This window comes from Lissotriton helveticus, chromosome 9 (genome assembly GCF_964261635.1).
Source record: "Lissotriton helveticus chromosome 9, aLisHel1.1, whole genome shotgun sequence".
Taxonomy (NCBI): domain Eukaryota; kingdom Metazoa; phylum Chordata; class Amphibia; order Caudata; family Salamandridae; genus Lissotriton; species Lissotriton helveticus.
In genome coordinates this window covers 1,235,416,236-1,235,437,136 of record NC_136070.1, presented here as the reverse complement: position 1 = coordinate 1,235,437,136, position 20,901 = coordinate 1,235,416,236, and the positions used below count along the sequence as shown (strand labels likewise).

At 43.7% G+C, this 20,901-nt stretch overlaps 1 protein-coding gene across 2 annotated transcripts in view; it reads left to right on the top strand.

The window, feature by feature from the left end:
* PLXNA1 (plexin A1) overlaps window positions 1–20,901 on the top strand; it is a 589,805-nt gene that overhangs the window by 527,203 nt on the left and 41,701 nt on the right. The window contains exons 24-25 of one of the 2 annotated variants that reach the window (XM_078661728.1): window positions 12,641–12,787; window positions 12,993–13,049. In XM_078661728.1, coding sequence (XP_078517854.1) covers window positions 12,641–12,787; window positions 12,993–13,049 — 204 coding nt within the window. The remainder of the gene's footprint in view (window positions 1–12,640; window positions 12,788–12,992; window positions 13,050–20,901) is intronic. The other variant, XM_078661729.1, reaches the window with a different exon arrangement.

Here is a 20,901-nt window from a genome sequence, read left to right as displayed (position 1 = left end):
CAACTCACCTGGAACGGTCCACTGTGACGCAAGGTTAGGATACGGTTGAAGTAAATGTGTCTCATAAAATAAAATTGCCAACTTGATCTTAACTTATATTCTTAAAAACATCAAGGATTAAATCCTTAAGGACTTGAAGATCCACCAATACGCCAATGTTTGCAATGGCTTCTGAAAAAACAGCATTGGGTCAAAGTTTGCAAATGTTTCTCATTCACTCAGGTTAAGATTTGAATATATTTAATAAGAGGGATATTCCTCCTGCAGGGATCCTCTGTATCCGCATTGCACGTGCTCTCATTGTAGCATTTTTTATGTTTCTAGAGTTCTGGACGTGTTCTTGGACACCGCACTTGAGGGAAAATCAATGGACTCTTTTTTTTAGATACCTTGCAACTTCTTGGGATGCTTCTCAGCATAGCTTGAGAGAGATCATGGAGTCAGTCAATACATAGATTTGTAAAGCTCTTGTAGTCACCCGTAAGGGTATCCAGGCTTATCTGATGCACCGGTGAAGTGAGGAACTAGTCTAGATCGACATAAAATGTGTTATATATAGGTAAATTGATACTTGTATCGCGCACTACTCACCCGCAAGGGTCTCAAGGCGCTTGTACGAATACCGCTGTGGAACCCATCCTGGCTTTCCCTGTGAGGTGTCCACTCCTGGGCACCCCCAAGGTGGAGGCCAGGCATCCTTAGCGTTGTGGGGGCCGTTGTGGAGATTAAGCAAGCTATTGCCCAGAGTTGCAGAGTGGGACTCCATGATTGGAATAGGCACCGAGGCGAGAATTATCAGGTCCGTGGAATTTTGAGCCCAAGACCCGCCAAGGCGGGGAATTGAACCCTGGTCCCGGGCTAGACCTCTGCATCAGGGTCTGCCGCTCTAACCATTGAGCCACACTTCTCCACTGGTTATGCGGAGGTGGAAAGGTATGAGTCAGGTTGCATCGGACAACGCCGTAGAGAAACAAATTTAGATGGGCGTATCTGGTTCCAAAAAAATTGGGTTGAGATCTACGTATGTCGGCTGTATGTTTTTCCCGCCTTTTTTATATTTTGTTTTTTCTCCCCCGCTAAGTTCGGCTCAGCTGGCGGATATCCGTAGGGCAAGACGCGTGAATGTAATGGCACTCAATGTCCCTAATGCGATCTGGGGATGACTCCAAGCCCTAGCGCTGTCAAAACACCCACCTGCGTGTTCCGCCTCTAAACCACTTCCCATCTCCAGCCTCTGATAAAATAAAACCTTGCAATGATTTCATTTCCCCCCCTTGAAAGAGCCTCTGACAGGCTGGAAATCAAATCCAAGGCCCAGCGCTTTCTGCGGCCTGCAGTGGCATTTATCAACCCCTTAATGAGACATTGCAGGAAAATGAGAAGCACAAAAAAAAACCTCAAGTGTTGAAAAATTCACTGTATTAGCTGCCTGATGAGCTGGCGCGTGTCACTGGGACGCTTTGCATGTGAGCAGCTCTCTTCACAGCGCCTCGGAGGGCTTCAGTCTGCCGTTTACATCTTTTTCACCCCCCAGATATGCAAATTCCTCAATTGTATTTACTGATAATTTCCTGTAATGGTCTCCGAGTCGAGTTCTGCACACACAGTGTGAGCGCATGCCAAGGACTCCCTTGGATTCTATGAATCATAATTACCAGACATTTTCATGGAAACGGAAATGTGGTGTTTGTTATTTTGGACGCTATGAATTCTGGGTACAAATAAACAGTTGCTGGTTCTGTGCATACGTTTGAAAAAAGGAGTGAGTGAATATAACGTGAAGCAAGTGCCCAGAACTGGCCTGTTGAATTATTTTCGTTTTTGAATCTAGTTTTTTTTTTAATAGGTTACATATAGTTTTGCTATTTTTTGCCACTGGGTGAGCATCTGTTTCCTTCAACTACCACCTGTTCCTGACTTCATAGATCTCCAAGACCTGTGATCTTTGGGGCTTTTCCATTGCCCCTCACCCGGTCCTGAAGACTAGAAAGGGAAGATGTTTTATCCCTGCCCGCGTTGGAGTAAAACTAGAATTGTGCTTCCTCTGAAATATTGCCTTTTCTAGCCTGTGTTGAATGCTGTGCTTCCACACTCTTCAGGCGAGTTTAGGTGCACAGTTCTTTGACCACCCATTGGTTAGTCAAACCTGCCAATGGGCAGTCTGCACTGTCAAAATCAGACATTTAATTGGTTGGGCTGTCTCCTCCACAGGAGCGGCAACACTTTGAGTCCTAGAAGTAACGAGTTCTGCTTCAGAGCTCGCATCAGCAGTTGCTTTCCTGGCCTTCTGCAGAGCTCACGCTCGCCGTTGCTTTCCTGGTCTTCTGCAGAGCTCACGCTCGCCGTTGCTTTCCTCGTCTTCTGCAGAGCTCACGCTCGCCGTTGCTTTCCTCGTCTTCTGCAGAGCTCACGCTCGCCGTTGCTTTCCTCGTCTTCTGCAGAGCTCACGCTCACCGTTGCTTTCCTTGTCTTCTGCAGAGCTCACCCTGGCCATTGCCTTACGGGTTTTCTGCAGAGCTCACGCCAGCCATTGCTTTTTTGATCTTTTGCAGAGCTCACTCTGGCCATTGATTTCCTAGTCTTCTACAGAGCTCGCTCCATCCGTTGCTTTCCTGGTCTTCTGCAGAGCTCACGCTGTCCACTACTTTCCTGGTCTTCTGCAGAGCTCACGCTGTCCATTACTTTCCTGGTCTTCTGCAGAGCTCATGCTGTCCACTACTTTCCTGGTCTTCTGCAGAGCTCACGCTGTCCACTACTTTCCTGGTCTTCTGCAGAGCTCATGCTGTCCACTACTTTCCTGGTCTTCTGCAGAGCTCACGCTATGCACTACTTTCCTGGTCTTATGCAGAGCTCACGTTGGTGCTCTAGTCCTGCTGTAGAACTCATCGTACGCTCTGCTCTAGTCTTAAGGGTAGCTCAGCCAAGCAGCACGTTCTTGCTGTACTGCAGAGTTTAGACATGGCTGTGCTTTCCTCGCTTGCATATGCCCTCCAGTACGATTGCACAGCTAGCTTCAGTCTCTGCAGAGCCCTGTTTTCAGAAAATGATCTTGACTGGATAGTTTTAAGTCACTAGGACCAATGTCTCCAATCCCGGATCTTTGTTTAACAACTTAATGTATTATGTTGAGTTCTTTTGGCTCCATTGTAAGGAACAAGGATCGCATGCATTAGGTTGCCGCGGCTTGTGAAAAAAAAGCTTGGGCCTAGAAATGTGGCAGGTTTTTAGCAGGAAGTCACTGGTCTGCCTCATGTTAAGCGCAAACGTTTTCCATTGTTCTTACAGTTTGGCACCTGCAGCCATGACTTAGTTGGTACCCAGCCTGGGATAGTAGACATTTTGGTTTTTATTGATTTTACTGTTTCTCCTTCCTATGTCTAAATTTGTGACCTTTTTTTTACCAGACACCTCTTTAGTGAGAGCTTCTTTATTTTTGAAGACCATGCCTCTTCATCTTTTACGTATATTTGGCTTTACAAAACCCCATAACTCAGTAGAGCTAGTGTTCTAACCTGCAGGTGACTTCTGATGTTTTTCCATTTTGGATTTTACGCATGTAGAAATTGCCCGACCAGTAGACTTCACATTTAATATGGAGCTTGGCCCAACATTTACTCATAGGTCGGCCCATGAACAAATGATTGTCTAGCTCTTCGGTATCCCTTTCTCAACCTTGCATTCCCACCCGGGGATGATTAGTTGCCATGTAGATCCCCATCCTCTTTCCGAGGCTATCCCCACGAGAACAGCAGGTGGTACCAAGATGAGGCCGCGAGTGCATCTCCATCCATGATCCTTGCGGTCTGATCCTGCACGAGCGGTCTGATCCTGCACGAGCGGTCTGATCCTGCACGAGCGGTCTGAGCCTGCACGAGCGGTCTGATCCTACTAGAGCATTGCTTCCCTCATGCACTGGCAGGCTCATCCCGATGAAATGCAACCACTGATCGGGGTTGCTGCCTCGCGATCATCACTCGCGCCTCCTGTTACGAGAAGCCGCTATTAATAAACACCGCTCCAGCCAAATTGGGTCGTCTTTCTTCCCCTCCATCCTTTTTCTTCCCTCCTCGCTCTCTTCCCCTGTCCCCGAGCTGACTTAATGAAGCCAAGTTTGCAAATGAAACATCATTTCAAAGACAAGCCCTTGTCAGAAGGTCTGGAGATGATGCATGCCCGCTCCCGCTCGTTAGCAGCTGTCTCTTTAATTACTGCAGATGCTAACGAGATGCTAACAACATATGGTGACAGGGAGAGCATTTGCTCTTTGCACCAAAGTACAATTTATTTATTTTTTAAAACGGGAAGAGGTGGGAAAAAATTTACATGGAAAGGCCCTCCCCATTTAAATTTTTACTTTACATAAAAATGCAGACTTCTGCATTGGGATTCACTCCATAGGCAAAAGTATAAAGTAAGTGGATAAATATAATCTAATGTAACCAGACATAGATCATGAAAAGGCTCGTTAAGAACAGTGTGTAACTAATTATTTTCTCTTTTATTAACCCTTTTAGTGCTGCGAACGTTCAGCGGACGTCGCGTGCACTACCTCAGTAGTCCTGCGCACGTCCGCTGAACGTCGCGGCCCCGCCCGCTTAATAGAACGTTCCGCACTGTGGTGGAATGTTCGGCGCAGCAGAGGGGTTAAAAACTGGTTCTAAAAGGGATTTAAAATATATATGCCTTCAGTCAAAGCCACTTTTCTTTCTTGGACCAGAAAGAACTTCATACTTTTGTAATCTAAAAGTAATCTATAATATGTGCTGTAAATGTTGCCTCCTCACTTTTAGAGCTGGTAGATTACCTTTGGTACAGCTCCATGGAAAAAGCTTGTTTTCTAAATTTTCAATCATCCAGTGGACTTTATTTTATTGTGACGGGTTTTCCAGCGATGGAGGGGCATTTGGCAACACTTGATCACATGGTCATTGACTAAGTGTGATTCTTCTGTTTTCACATAGGTACTTACATTGCGCAGTCTCTAGATAATCTGGGAAGTTAAATATTCCAAATGTTGTCTTTGTTCAATATACATGACCACCTTTTTTTTTCAAAATTCAACATGATGTGGTAACCCCGAATGCAAAGTGTCAGTTGAGCTTGGATCCTTCCAGATACCTCAGTGTCAAAGGTTTTGCGCTCCCCCATTAACTCGTCCAGCGCCTTCCGCTGGTCGGCCGACAAAGTAATATCATTCTGTGTACGTCACTAACCACAGTGTACTCCATAGAGCACAAGTCGACTCTAAACTCCTCAGACCACCTGTATGTTGAGAATTAGCCAATCTCTTAGTACATTTACTTTATGGTGCAACCCCAACCTTACTAAGTGTAAAAGTGTTCGGTCACGTGACCCCGGTATTCTCCGGCTAAAAGTCAAGTCTTTTAAGCACTCACTCGACAAAGATAAGTGTTCAGTCAAAGGAGCTTTGTTACTCATTCCCACCTCACCTCTGATGTTCAATCATATGAATCGAGAGTCCACAGCCACCCAAAGGCCAACTTCATCCATCCAGAGCATGATTTCGAATCAACCTCTCAAATGACAACTATTCAAGAGCCCCCAGACTACATCATCTGCACAGTTGCTTGTGCCCTTCACCCCACCGGATGTATGATGGTACAACGCGATCAAAATGATCGCGGTACATCACAACGCATCTTTTACAACCCAAGTCGTTACCACGACTTGCGCTGTAGGGTGCTGGACTTAGGAATAGTAAGATTTACTATTCCAACTCCAGCCTACGTACAGTAGATCTACTATTCCTTAGTCTAGAGCGCCCTCCAGCACAAGTCGTGGTAACGACTTGCGTTGTAAAAGACGCGTCGTAATGGCACTGCGGTGTTTTGACCACGTTGTGCCGTCTGCTCACCACCCTTCAAAGAAAGTTTAAATGAATTTGCATATTTCTTTCCGGGACAACGTTTGTAGGATTGGAGATTGTAACGTGCATCTCCTACACACTCTTAAATGATCGTGTTCAGCAAACAAATTCAAAGCGACTTCCTTCTCTTGTTGTGCAATATTTTCTGTAATCGATCCGAAGTGCATAGTCTGATTGGCCAATCACAAAAGATACACCTATCCAGAAAGAAGTAAATAAAACAATAGGAAATGTATCGTTGTACGCAACTCCTCGTTAAAATAGTATACAAAAATAGGACAAACGGAGGGGAAGGGGACAAGGGAACATATGAAACTGTAGATTTGCCCGCTCCGCCAGAACACTTGCGAAGCTCCCGAAGAAACTATTCATAAAGTTAGACTTCGTCATCCGCTGTGTCATAGCATCTGCTTTATTATATTCAATAGTTTCCGATCAGTTTTTTAGAGTAGCACATTTGTTAAACTCCTGAATTAGGTCCTCCATTAAAAACTTTTACAGATTTCCAAAGTCTTAAAATGGTCTGTGACCAAGAAATAGATCCCGTAGTAAATCCTTTTAACCCTCAGAAAGAATCCGGTCAAAAGCCAAATGTATTCTCTGGACAAACCTTGAACAAAAACATTTTCAGTTGCTCGCGGAACGAAAACATGTGGACCCAAGACTCTGTTCTTTGTTAGAAGTTGAACTGTTCTCATTGCTCAACAAGCCCCAGTGGTGCATTTGTTCAGGAATACCAGATTTGCAGATTAACATCTGTTTCTGGAAGAATTGAGCTTGCGTCAAGTAAGGTACCACAGCAGTTATGCAGTATGGATATCAATTGCCCACCTCCCATTTCTAAATGTACTGGCCAGACTCTTCGTGCCAACAAGATCACCAAACATGCTCTAGAGCTTGGAGGAGGTCAATAGTCTGGCACTTGCTTTCTTCCTTTCGCCTTGCAAGCATATCATGCTCGATTTATAATCCATGTTTCTCAATCTCTCGTTTGGCAATATTCAATCTTTCTCCTCCATTCCAGAGCCCATTGAGTGCTATTGTTTGGCCCCTAAATCAAGGGGCGTGCAGACTCACACCGCTTAATTTTTCTTGGGCTTTTACTATGTATCTTTACAAGAATATGGCGGGCACCTCCCGCTCAGAAGAGTTGAAGGTGTACCCTAGCATCCTACAGAGGCCATGCTGAAGTAATAATAGATGGCCCATAAGTACTTAACTTCAAAATGGTTAGCAGTGTTATCTTTACACTGGCCTCCCTAGTTATAACATAGCCAGTCATACCAGACCTGTGACCTTCAGTCTTCAGCACCGTAATCCATATACTTTTCGATCATGCCCATATTTCTGCATAAAAGTCTGTGGAGTCCAAGATAGATGTTAATGTTAATGTTAATAGGTATTTGTAAGCGCTCGTACCCCCCGGGTGCTTCATGGCGCTGTAGGAAGGAGCTAGCGCAGGGTCACAGGGGAGGGGGGGCAGCTCAACAGTGCGCCTGAGTGAAAAGCCAGGTTTTCAAGGAATGTCTAAAACTGAGGATGTTGTCATTCAGTTTTAGATGGAGGGGAAGGGAGTTCCAAAAACCAGCTGCAAGAAGGTCAAAGCAGCTGCCTCCAAGACGCTTCCTCTTGTAAGATGGAACAGTCAGAAGAGATTTATGAATAGAACGGAGATTGCGTGAGGGAGTATATCTCTTAAACATGTCTCTGATGAAAAGAGGGCCAGAGTCATGCAGAGATTTGAATACAATGCACCCTGTTTTAAACGCCACACGCTGCTCCACAGGCAGCCAGTGTAGCTGTTTCAGGCCGGATCTTACAGACTGCCTCTTCGAGAGGTTCAGGAGGAGTCTGGCGGCCTGATTCTGAACCAGCTGAAGGCGTTTGAGCTCTCCAGCTTGAATGCCAAGGTAAAGACTGTTGGAGAAGTCAAGTCTGGACAGAACCAGGGAGATGACTATCTGAGTGAGAGCAGCCGGGGAGAAGAAGCTGGCAATTTTCTTGATTTTCTTCAGCTGGAAGAAACTAGCTGAGACAACTGCTCCGACTTGTTTTTTGAGGGAGAGGTCTTCGCTGATATGTATTCCCAGACTCTTGACCGAACATGACTTAGATGGAGGAGTTCCCATACAGGAAGGCCAGAAGCTGGGGTTCCAGCTGAGGGCGCTCAGTCCCGGCAAGACCAATTCGGTCTTGCCAGGGTTAAGCTTCAGATGACTGCAGTTCATCCATTTTAAAATGTGGGACATAGTGTTTTGAAATTCAACCACAGCATCCTTGGTGTTTAGAGGGAAAATCAACTGCAGATCGTCTGCATAGTTGAATATCGTTACTTTGGCCCTCCTAAGGGAGTGCAAAAGGGGGCGTAGATATAAATTAAAAAGCAGGGGTGATAACGAAGAGCCCTGCGGGACTCCACAAGTAGAAGAAATGGTGGGGGCAGTGAAAGGTCCTAGTCTGACAGCCTGAGTGCGCCCAGTAATAAATGAGCGGATCCAGCTCAATGCCATGCCCCTGAGACCTGCCTGCTCGACACGGTCGACCAAGATGTTATAGTCGACCGTGTCGAAAGCGGCTGAGAGGTCCAGCAGCACCAGAGCCTGATGTATTCCCTCATCCGCATTCCGTCTCAGAGTATTCTGCACCGAGAGGATGACCGCCTCGGTAGAATGACATGGGCGGAAACCAGCCTGATTCGGTGCAAAATACTCTGATTCTTCCAAAAACTTGGAGATGCTGTTACATACATGAGCCTCCAAAAGTTTGGCACAGTAAGGCAGCAGGGATATGGGCCTATAATTTTGCAGGTCCTGCGGATTAGCGCCTACTTTTTTTAACAATGGAATAAGAAGGGCTTTTTTAAAATTTTCAGGGACTTTACCCTGAGAGAGCGTGCCATTCAATAAAGGGAGTATACCCTCCGGAATACTGGCTCCCACTTCTTTCAGGATAAAAGGGGGGCAGATGTCGTCAGGAGAACCTGATGTAACTTTGGCGAGGAGTTTGAGCAGCGTGGTGCTGTCAACAGGGGGAAGCGAACTCAAGGTCGCAGTGTTGTGAAAATTGTCAGTTAGTAAAAGCGGGGACTGAGTAATAGGGATGCTTTGTTTGATAGCACTGATTTTATCCGAAAAAAAAGAATTTAACGAGTTACACAGCTCCTGAGTAGGAGCTACCGGGAGAGACGTTCTATCACTAGCACTCAAGTTCTCAACGATGTTAAACAACTCTTTGGATTTGTTGTGAGCATTAAGGATCTTTTTAGAGAAGTAGTCAGTTTTGTGATCCTGAAGCAGTTTTTGGTAATCCTTTCGTGTCTTGCAATAGTTAACTCTGTCTATTTCTAAATAGTCTGTTCGCCACTTGCGCTCCATCTGACGGACTCCAAGTTTAAGACTTTTCAAAAGAGGTGTAAACCACCTATGAGCGTCATTGGGGCGAGAGCGGGGAAAGTTGGTGCAAGGAGCATAGACATCGGCTGCCTGAAGTAGCCACCTCGAAAATGCTGCTTCCATTTCTTCAGTGTCCTGATCTAAAAGAGGACAAGAAGATCTTAAAGTGCCAATAAAAGCCGAGGTATCAACATTCTTCCAGATTCTAGTTTTGCCTCCTGTCTGAATAGGAGGTTTCCTGTTATTTTCAAAGGTCAAGGTGAATTTGATCATGAAGTGATCCGACCAGATACAAGGCAAGATGGAGTTAATGGCCAGAGGGATGTTCTGAGACCAAATCTGGTCAAGGCTATGACCTTTTATATGAGTAGGGAGGTGGATCTGCTGAGTGAGGTTCATATCTAGAAGGACATCTTTCAGTGCAGCTGCCTGGGTACCTAACTCCGCCGAGTCCAACCAAAGATTAAGATCACCTAGCAGCACTATTTTATTATGTGAAATTATTAAGGGGGCAAGCTGTTCTGCTAAAGCAGCCGCAAAACTGGGCATATTTTGAGGGGGGCGGTAAATGAGGATCATAAGTAGAGTGCCGCAATTGTTATCCAGTTTGATGATCAGGTTATCTGAACATATAAGGTTCAAAGATGGTAGAAGGGAGACATTATGAGACTTGCGTATGATCGCGGCGACCCCCCCGCCCCTTTTGTCAGCGGGTCTATCCACATGCAGAATGTAATAATCTGAAGGGACCGCTGCCAAAATATCGGGTAGGGAGTCAGCATTCAGCCAAGTCTCAGTAAGAAATAAAATATCAGGCTGCTCAGTTTGAAGAAAAAGAAAAATGTCCAAATGGTGCTTAACCATGGACCTGGTGTTGAGGTATGAGCATTTGAGGATAGTTTTAGGGTTAGAAGGGGGTGGAAAACAATCGGGGAGGCTAGGCAGTGGGGTTTTACCGATGGTAAACTCTGGTCTCAGGATACCATAGGTGGCAGCACGTTTCAAAACATAAGCAGGGAGGACGGATCCCATGCTAGTAGAGGGTCTAAGTGACAGTAACTCAGTTGAGGAGTATTTCCGTATTTGACATGGGGTTGTGGCCCCGCGCCCCGTCCGGCCGCGGACGGGCGCAGACGGGCTTGACTTTGGCTCGACTTCGGCGCGCTTCCGGCGCGCCCGCTGCGCCAGCCCGCTGCGCCGTTTGGTTGGATGACACATGATATAGGGAGGAGGAGGGTGGGAGGCCGGCCCGACTTGAGCGCTGACCTCGCCTTCCTCACCCAAGATGGCGCCCACCGCCGAGTGAAATATCAAACAAAGCGGGTTGAGGCTCAAAATATCAGAGGTAAGGGTGTATAGAGTGTCAGTGTGCCTGCCAATTCAATTCCCCTTTCTAAAACAGCCCCCAGAATATAAATGCGATAAAATTCATAAAACACTTAAAAGCGCTCCAAATTATTTTTTAAAAGGCTACAAGCAGTGCGCAAAGGTTTGTGCTTTCTCCTATCTCCTCAGCAGCTCGCAGCCCCAGTACCCTCGCTAGGGAGAGCTACTGTAGGGCAGGGAGCGCTGGGCAGGGCGCACCTAAATACTGTGGGAGGGCGGGAGGCCGGCCCGACTTGAGCGCTGACCTCGCCTTCCTCACCCAAGATGGCGCCCACCGCCGAGTGAAATATCAAACAAAGCGGGTTGAGGCTCAAAATATCAGAGGTAAGGGTGTATAGAGTGTCAGTGTGCCTGCCAATTCAATTCCCCTTTCTAAAACAGCCCCCAGAATATAAATGCGATAAAATTCATAAAACACTTAAAAGCGCTCCAAATTATTTTTTTAAAAGGCTATAAGCAGTGCGCAAAGGTTCGTGCTTTCTCCTATCTCCTCAGCAGCTCGCAGCCCCAGTACCCTCGCTAGGGAGAGCTACTGTAGATTCAGGAGGGGCAGGATCACGCCAGATTTCTTGGATACCCACTGACTAAAAAAGTGCAATTTAGAATCAAATATTGCAAATAGATCTTTTGAAAACCTAGCCGGTATCCAGCCCGCTTGGACCTGTGTTGGGTACCCCTGACGTAGGTAGCGTCAAACTTATTGGTCTGGTGCTGCGAGTTAAAAAAAAAAAAATACGTCTTCATGTTTGAACAATGCTTCCAAAATTAAGTGTATCATGAGAGTCTGAATTGGAGAACATTTTTACTTTTTTGATAGTGTTTATTACTTTTTCATTAGCATTTGATGCTAATGGAGATTGGGAGGGGATGTGTTGAGCGGTGAACGGTTTTTGGAAGAAATCCCAGGTGATTATATGCTTTAAGTTTATCTGGACTTTCATCTGTTTGACTTTAGAAGAATGAATTCATTAGGTTGCGAGGGATGTGTATGGTGGGAAAATAAGTCATTAACTCTAAAGACTGTTGGTAAATAAATGCTTCTCTTACAAAGTATGAGACTTCAGGGGCATGTGCTTGTTTCCACTCAAGGTTCAGCTTGCTGGTTCATTTTCAGAGCAGCAGTTGAGGTGACCAAGAAATAGATTTTGCAGCGTGAATCTATTCTAGATTCACTTGCATTTCCACCATTTACTGCTTCGCTCTAGGCAGAGCTAATATTATGCACTATAACATAGACTGCAGGCCCATAATGCCTCAGTGCATGTCTGCCATCTTTAGATTATTTTTGCGGACATAAGTTTGGAAGGGAGACAGAGTAGTGAGTTGAGAGTCCTGGTTTTAAAAGGGGAACATCCTTTACGACGCGGATGTTACCCCGCGCTACCATTACGACGCGTCTTACAACGCAAGTCGTAACCACGACTTGCGCTGGAGGGCGCTCGGGGACAAGGAATAGTTAATTTACGATTCCAACACCTTCCCTACTATCCACGGGGACTGGTGTTGGAATAGTAAATTCAACTATTCCTAAGTCCGCACCCTACAGCGCAGGTCTTGGTAACGACTTGCGTTGTAAAACACGCGTTGTAACGGTACGCGTGGTAATAGCCCGCGTCGTACCATCATACATCCGTTTTAAAATGTAGGCTACATGCACCGTATCTGCCTCTTCTTATTTATATCGGTCTACCACATTGTATCCAGGTGTGAACTGCTACCAAAGTCACTGATTTGCCAATACACTGTTGTGTTGTCTGCCACAGGTGTAGGCAGATGTGCAGAATAAATTAGCCTTGGCCATACTTGCAGTTTTCCTCTGTGTTCCTGCTTCTGCAGGCTCATTTCTTCATTTCAGAATATGATTGTGTAATTTTGTTGCATTTTGTGGTGTGTGGTTATGAATGAGCATTGACTTTAGCTGTATTCTTTGGAACTTTGACTCCAATTGACCTGTTACTTCTTACTCTTTCGCCAGGAGTGTGCCGGCGAGCCCCTGTTTATGCTGTACTGCGCCATCAAGCAGCAAATGGAGAAGGGACCCATCGACGCCATCACCGGCGAGGCCCGCTACTCCCTCAGCGAAGACAAGCTGATCCGGCAGCAAATTGACTACAAAATGCTGGTTAGTGCAAGAGAGAGCCTCACAAGAGGAGGGCTTGATACCTTAATCAGGGCCGTTGAGTGCAGCTTTTTAAACAAAGTGTTTAAAGTGCTGAGGTGCTTAAGCAGAGAGCAGTGTGTTTTTCATTTGTGTCTCTCTCTCTTTCTTTCTCTCCCTATCTGTCGTACCAAACACTAATCTGCCCTGCTCACTTAATGGATTGAAGAAACCTTGCCTTGACGAAGTCGCGCTCAGCGACGAGCCATGTTGCCGTTCACCTCAAGTAAGTTCCTTTGCAGCACCTTTTGCTCCTGCACACAATTTAAACAACCGAGCCCGTTGACTTAGAGCTAGTCCTTTACCCGACTGCTTGAGAGTGAACTCTTCGAAGATATTGTTGTGGCTGGTTTCTTCAATCCATTTTGTGTACCAAAATTGGCTGAGTTGCCTAGGCCTTTTGTCTCCTGATTGTACGCATGTGCATCTCTGCTTTACCCCCTTGGCATGGATAGGTTGACAACTTTTTTGAGAATGCTCATGTTTAACATACTCCTAGTTGAGGATCAAAAAGTCGTAGTTTTGTGCATGCGTAATGCAATTTGACTATTAATCATAAAGTAAGACATTGCTCTAACCCATACTACAAATGTTCTTTTTTTAAATTTTTTTTTAGAATTGCAGATATTTATTCACTACAATGCAGAGTTTGCATTGTAGTGAATACTGAGCATTTGCAATGTCCAAATAAATTGGATTTCTGATTTTGTAGTTGGTAATTTTTCTTCTTAATCCTACAGATTCCACATTTTGTTTAATCTGAGCAATAAGAAATGTGAATATTTCACTATTCCTGTGATTGTGGTTCCTGTGCTTCTAGTTCCAACACATTTATTTATTAAGATCTCCAACTCCTTGGGGTGCCTCGCAACATTGACCGTTTCACAAAACCTGTTAAATTGAGTCTGGTGTGAAAAATGAGTAAAGACTTGGAGCTCAATGTAGGGTTCCTTTTTTACGTTTTAGCAATATTCTGTTTTAGGTTGTGTTCTTCAAATACAAATATTCATAATATTGTACTGAAGCAAAATAATCATTTGTGAGCGAGAACATTCATACCGAATTGCATTAATTTCCCGGTTAATGTCACATTATGGCCTATTGAATTTTTAGTACACTGTTTCAGGTTGTATGACTTTACAACGCATTCCGTTGTAATGCATACCTTTACAACGCGAATGCCATCACCATGCATATCCTTTACCACGAAAATTCCTTTTATACGCATACTTTTACAACGATTTTCGTTGTAAAAGTATGCATGTAAATGGCATTTTCGTGTTAAAGGATTTTCACCCATAAATTTTACCTTTTTAATTTACCTCTCCGCGACACCACCCGTTCATTCCTCCTTACCTCTCCTCTCCTTCATTTTCCGTGGTGACGTTGTACGTCATTAAGAGGAAGCGGAAGTGTTTTTCCGTTTACTCTTATGACGCCGATTACTTCACATATTTTCTTTTTTGTTGTCAGAAACAGGTGTATTTTTTTGTTTTTAAACCTACGATTTTTTTGAGGAGGGGAGAACCCCCCAAGCCCTCCCCCTTTTTTTATTTTTTACTTATGCACACATGCCTTTACTACGTATTTCGTAGTAAAGGTCTGCGTGGTAAAGGCTTTTCGTTGTAACCACTCATGCATTGTAATGCATGCGTGGGTATGCTTGGAAACGGCCGCGTTGTAGTGGCCATTTCCCACTGGTTCAAGAATGTTTCATTGTCACTGGGTACTGCTTTCGCCTCTGTACCAGACTGCAATAATATCTTCAAATATATAAAGAAGGCAGAGATGTTGCAGCCCTTCCAACAGAGCCTCCTTGTAGTCATCCGTGACCGTACTTGCATCTGGACTATCACGCATGGTCACGTTGTATTCTAATTTAAATTGTGTGCTGCAAATATCCAAAGTATAGTATGTGGTATGCACTTATTGGCATATCAAAAAATTCTGTGTGCAGCATGGTCACCATCCTGCTTATTAAGCCCTATTATTGGTGCAAGATCATGTTCTGCCCTTTTTCACAAATAGCAATTATTTATTTATGTTAAGTAATTCATTTTGTTTCAGAACCATTGAGAACAAAATGGCTTCCAGTATGTATTTTAAGAATGGTCAGGTCACAGAATGTCGAGGGGAAAGTGGGCAAGTGTGCAGAGGCTCGGCAGTCAAATAGACTTAAACATGTCACCAAAGGAATGAGATTTAAGATGGATTTAAGTAAGGAGATTTTATTGTGTTAAAGGAATTGAGTTTAAGGCAGGGATTATTATATTAAAATGGTCTAGAGGTAAAGTCTTTCAGATGGACTTGTGGGAAGGATTTTAAGATGGTACTAAAGGAAAAGAAGTTAAGATTGGTAAAGGGGAAAATTTGATTGTGCTCATGAAGAGATTGTAAGATTGCATTAGAGGGAATGATTGTAATATGCTGTTAGTTTAAATGTAGTGCTAAAGGAAGAAATTTAGAAAGAGCTGGATGGAAAGATTTTAAGCTGGCTATGGTAAGAAATGTTAAAGTGAGAAGAAAGCGATGTACTATAAGATAATGGAGTAAGCATATCCTTTAAGATAGTGCTAAAGGAATAGATTTTATGATGCAGCATAAGTGAAAGATTGGGACCCGGATAAGCCTTGGGCAGGAAAAGATTCTTTTATTAACTTAATAAGGAAAGAGAATGAAAGTGGATGGGAAATTTAATAGAGGCTTAAGGAATAGAGGAGGGTTGGCCCGTTGGTAATGGGCAAACGATCTAAAATACCATTCCTGATTTTGAAAAAAACAACAATTTCTGATTAAGATTTTTCCATAACCCATTGCAAAATATTCTCTGCTCCAGGCAAGACCTCTCCCTACTCTTCTCCCTTCTTACTAACAGTGGGCCATAGTGAATGTTTCAGGGACAATCTGATGCCGCCTTGTGGATGCGGGCGTTTGCCGATTAGCCGTGATGTTATACTAACCCTGCGTCCTACTGACGTAAAAAATTGATTTTGAAGTGCGAGACACACAAATGAAATAGCTTATCGGTCTATGAACTTTTGTTTGTACCATGAAAAAGGCTATGTGAAAGAGTTGTATCTACATATAGTGTACCCCTTGTTCCTCCCTTAAGTTTTTTATCATGATGTCATATTTTTCTAAGCAGTAACTGAAGGGATGGAAAATTTGGCATGCATCACAAGGTTTGATGCAGGGATGAGTCCTTTGACCGTAAGTCTGGCATAACATAAAGAGGTACCTCGACAGCATAGCTCAGTTCTTTGAATAAAGACTTAATCTCTTTCCTCAGGAGTTTGGTTTGGCCATGATTTGTAATCACTGTACTTTGATGGAATTCTTGTTTAAGGTGGGACTCAATGGCTACCTATCCCAGTACAGTCCACGTTTGGTTGAGCTAATGCTTGGTGGGTTCAAAGTATCGTCTGCACAATTTGTTCACAAGACTACATACTCTATCGGATACGTCTGATCTAAAGAGGTATAAGCAGACTTTAGGTATGGCATCAGTCAGCGCATCGGATCTGTGGTACGCTGGGTTGCGATTCCCCCCCCCCCCCTCTAAAATGTTCTTTCCAAGCTAAAATGCTGCATCACATACACATCACTTTTTTTTACAGTGCTGTCATGCACAATATATTGGGTACCAGTACTTTGTATTTCCATAAGGTTTGGTTTTTAAGGGAATACTTTTTTCAGACTGCTCAGTTTTTAACAAGGCATGTCCAATTGGGGCTCCAATGCTGATACATGGATATTTTGAACTGTGGTAAAAGTAATTTGCTGGCAGTTCACATCCATCCCCGGTCAGAGGTAACTCCAAAGCACAAACCAGCAAGTCTGCTTTGGATGACATAAAACCAAACAAATGAAGGGAATTTTGTGATCTTTCGGACCTGCGTGCGATGTGTTTACTGAATTTTCAGTGAGACAGCATTGAAAAGCTTCGGTGTTTTATAAGTTCACTAACTTTGATGTCAACAAAAGACACAAAGATCTGTAAAAGGCAGCAACATTTTAGATGTATTTTTCTACCATGAAAGATGGACCTTGTAATGGTGGAGTTGAGTTGGGCCACACAAGCATTGAGGAGTACTTTCCATTTTATACATTCTTTACATCTCTTTGAATTTTCTACACTTTTGGAGAAGTTTTGACAGTTTATTTCTAGTTTTTGTATTTATTTTAAATGTCTAGTATTCTGATTGTTGTTCTTGCCCACCCACTTAACTTTATTTTTCCGGCAATAGAAAATATAGCTACTGACGAAGAAACAAACGCATGTTCTGTCTGCCGTATTACCAGGACCACAGGAATTATGCGTCGGAAGAAGGCCAAATTATGCGGCAGATTTGAGTAAATTGTGCCAAGAAAAAGCTAATTTTGCAGCATAATGTGGCACATTTTGTAATTACTTTATTATTTTGTCATGTTTAAACTTATTAACGCTGTCTGGGTATTACCTGCACCTTGTTGGCACCAGTTTATCACTCAAACATAGCAATAACCAACAGAAAGGTGACCATTCCAGCTTTGAAAAGGGCCTTCCACTACGTGGTAACCCATGTCGCTGCATTTTTTGTAGTTTTTGAACCCATGGGTGCTTGTTTTTGTTAACCTCTGCAAATTATGCGGCAGATGATAGATTGTTTCAAATCCTTAACTATGCAAAAATCACCATGGCCGCACAATCGCAAAATTCCACTGGCCCTATATATAACCTCCCTACGCCTGGTGTGAATTTTATTCGTATGGGGAGGCAAACCACATTTCTGAAGTCTTACGACTTGGCAGCCATTGTGGAGCAAATTTTCTCCTGGGTCTATTTGTCAGGACCTACTCGCCCATGAAATTTGCAGAAAAAAATATGCTCTGTGCCACTCTACGGTTGGTATAGTGCAGGTCTCTGAAAGTATGTACACGCTTATCCACAATGGAGAATGTGTATTTGAGGCAAATGCAAGTGCAGAATTTGAATCTGAGGATGTCCTGAGGGCAGCCTTTGTTTACGTTTGTTCCTGGTCCTCGTATGGTATGGCTCTCATTTCATTTTGAATTATAGTTGATATTTGCCAGTAGGTATGACAACAAAGGTGTTCTTTCACCTGACGGGGGCTTTTCAGAGTCATTGAACTTTTACCGGATTGGAATACGTGGAGTTGTCTCAAAGGATGTCTGTAGTCCTAATTTTTTTCCCTGATCTTTAGAGAATTTGATTAGATTGAGCCAGATACCAGTGTGAAGGTTTTCAAATATTGTGCCAAAATGGTTCACTATGGGCAAATGTTTGCTACAAAGTGCAGCAACAGGGTTCTGCATTAATCCTTAATGCTGGGGACCGCCTCCTATTTGTTTGACTTTTGATTAAATGTGCGATGCCTGCTGTTGCTGAGAATCGAGCATTCCCTTCCAGCCACTGTTTTTCTATTCTACCCCAAAAGATATGAGAATTTCACTGACGGTAAACAGCTCAAGTGAAACACAAGATGGGCCATGAACATTTGCCTATGCTGAGGAACCTCAGAGGGCATGGGATGCATACAGAGCATCTTCAACTTCTGATGTGGAGGTTTGAACATGCAAGAATTTTGCACCGGTCTACGTAGGTCTGATATGAAAGGCGTGTATAGAAAATGTTTCGAGAAGGGTTCAGCTCTACAATGTTTTTCTCTTTGTACCCTTAGTACGTATTAGGTCCTGTTTCTCCTCATCATCCTGGGCTTGCCAGTGAGGGTAGGGAAGTTGTGTATTGCCTCCAGCCTGGATTCTGCTTTTAGAGAGATTCAATATCCATTTAAGCGACAATACATGGGTCTACTCACCCCGCTCCCACCTGTGTTCCATTGAGTGAGGTGGAACGGTCATTTGGAAAGGAAAACCTGCTCTATGGTCAGACCTCCCAAGTTCTGCAGGTCCACCTGTGAGATGAGCTCCAAAATCTTTGGGACATTATGGGTCATATTCTCGAGTTCCACCAAGATGAAAAGCTGCAAGGGCATTGAGGTGTTTGTAGAAGTAAACCGGTCATGCACTAAAACCACGGTAGGCCTCTGCCGGCAGGGGCAAAACCTTCTACACAGAAGAGTCTTTCTTAACTTTGAATTTGAGGATTTGGAATTGAAGTACAAAGTCACACCCTTCATGCACTCTCCCCTTCCGCCCTCTTGGTTCAGACAGCTGAAAGACTCAGAAGCCGCAGCTAATGTGCCGAAGATCTTGGAAATCCAGCAGCATTGAGGATATTAGGCCTGCAAACCAGATGTGGTGTAAATGCATGCGACAAGCATGAACCACGACTTGCGCCGCTAAATTAGATAGAGGGTTTGCGGTCCCGGATATATTCCTAAGCCTTTCAACTCGACTTCCATTCCGTCCCACACACAGCTTTTGGATTGTGGTAGAACTAAAGCACTTTCTGTATGACTTGGTGCCTCAGTTTTCTGTAACTCCAGATTTTTACTTGGTGTCTTCCTCACCAGAGAAATGTCTTCTGCTAGATGTTTTATTTTTGTATAATGACCAGGACCTTCAGTTTTAAATGCACAGGAAGGAAGAGAGGCGTGAATGCCACCCCTTGGAAGGTGAACACCATGTAATAAAGAATTGAATGCAGTGGGCACAACACAGTCCAAGAACACTGAGTAGTAACACTCAAGACCATTTGTACCAATTCAGCATCTTACTTTCAGTCTCATATCCAGTCCAGGGCATCAGTAACTACCAAGTGGTGTTACTGGGTTGTCTTCCCTTGAAATGATTGCCACTCTCGCCATGAAAAGGAGCCCTGAGAGGCACAAAGCGAGCATATGATTCAACTCTTTCTCAGGCCACCATTTTTATGAAAGCTGATCACCTCCTAATTCTTCCTCTTGGTTTAGGCTCTTGGGAGCGGTATGTCCAATCCAAATGCTGCCTGTATCCGACAAAGGGCATACCGCTTTCACTCTTAAAAGGGATTAAGTCTTCCTGGGCCTGGGGTGCCGCTTTGGTAGATCTGAATCTGTCCTGCTCTTAAATTCTCACACTGGATAAATTCCTCTTTTGGATTATCTTCTCCACAGTATGTGGCACTGCACATTAACTAGCTCAGAGCTATGGCAGTGTTAGTTCCTCATCATAATTTCCTCCCAGCTCTAGCAGGATAAATGTATATTTTCCAAGACTGGAGCTACAACTGCAAGCTATTGTAGAATTCACTAGGAGAGATTAAGCCTTTCTCACTTATGAGATCCTGCATTGGGATAGATTTCAGTGTTTAAAAAGAAAGTGGTAATTGTCTTTTGCTTACAAGTCGAATGGGATAATTGACCTGTGGGCATCTCCGAAGCAAAACTAAAGTGTATATACCATCAGTAGGGATTCTGAACACCGCGTGATCCCCTGTGAAAATGAATTACATCAATATAGTATGAATCAGTGCTGCAAATTTTTGGCATTGCTTTAGTCATGCTCTGTGCAGCAGGATGAGCAAAATATCGAAGATATGCTTTGAAATGACAACTAATTAAAACAGTTCTCAGCATCTGGTCAGCTGGTTTTAATTTGTCCTTGTGTGTGAAAAGCCTTTCCCTCCAAAACTCCCCTTTAGGTACCACGGTCAAAGCTTTGTTTACCAGTGATGTCTTCCTGGCGTTAGTCCAGGCTCAGATATTCTTGATAGCCTTTAAAGAAAATTTTTATGATTTTGGAGGTTTATATAACATACCAAGTTAAGTCAATTATAATATATTCTCCTGCTGGTATGATTCTGAAAACCCCACATAAGAAATTCTGCAGTATTTATATTGCAGAATACCTTTTATTCTGTCATTCGTTCCAACTCTGTGTCTTTGTATCCATGTATATGTTTTGGCTTTGTTATCCTGATGTAAATAGTTCTTTCGGTGAGATGGGGCAATCTGAGAGACACATTAGGTTGTGTGAAAAAGTCAACTTTCATGATACTGTCTAGAAATCATTGGTAACAATTCGCTATATCGTCTTACATAAACTACCACAACCAAAAAGCTGATGCACCAGTCTTCCCCCAGCATTCGCTTTGCAGCACTGATGATGTACTGAAGCTCTGGTTTAGATGGAAA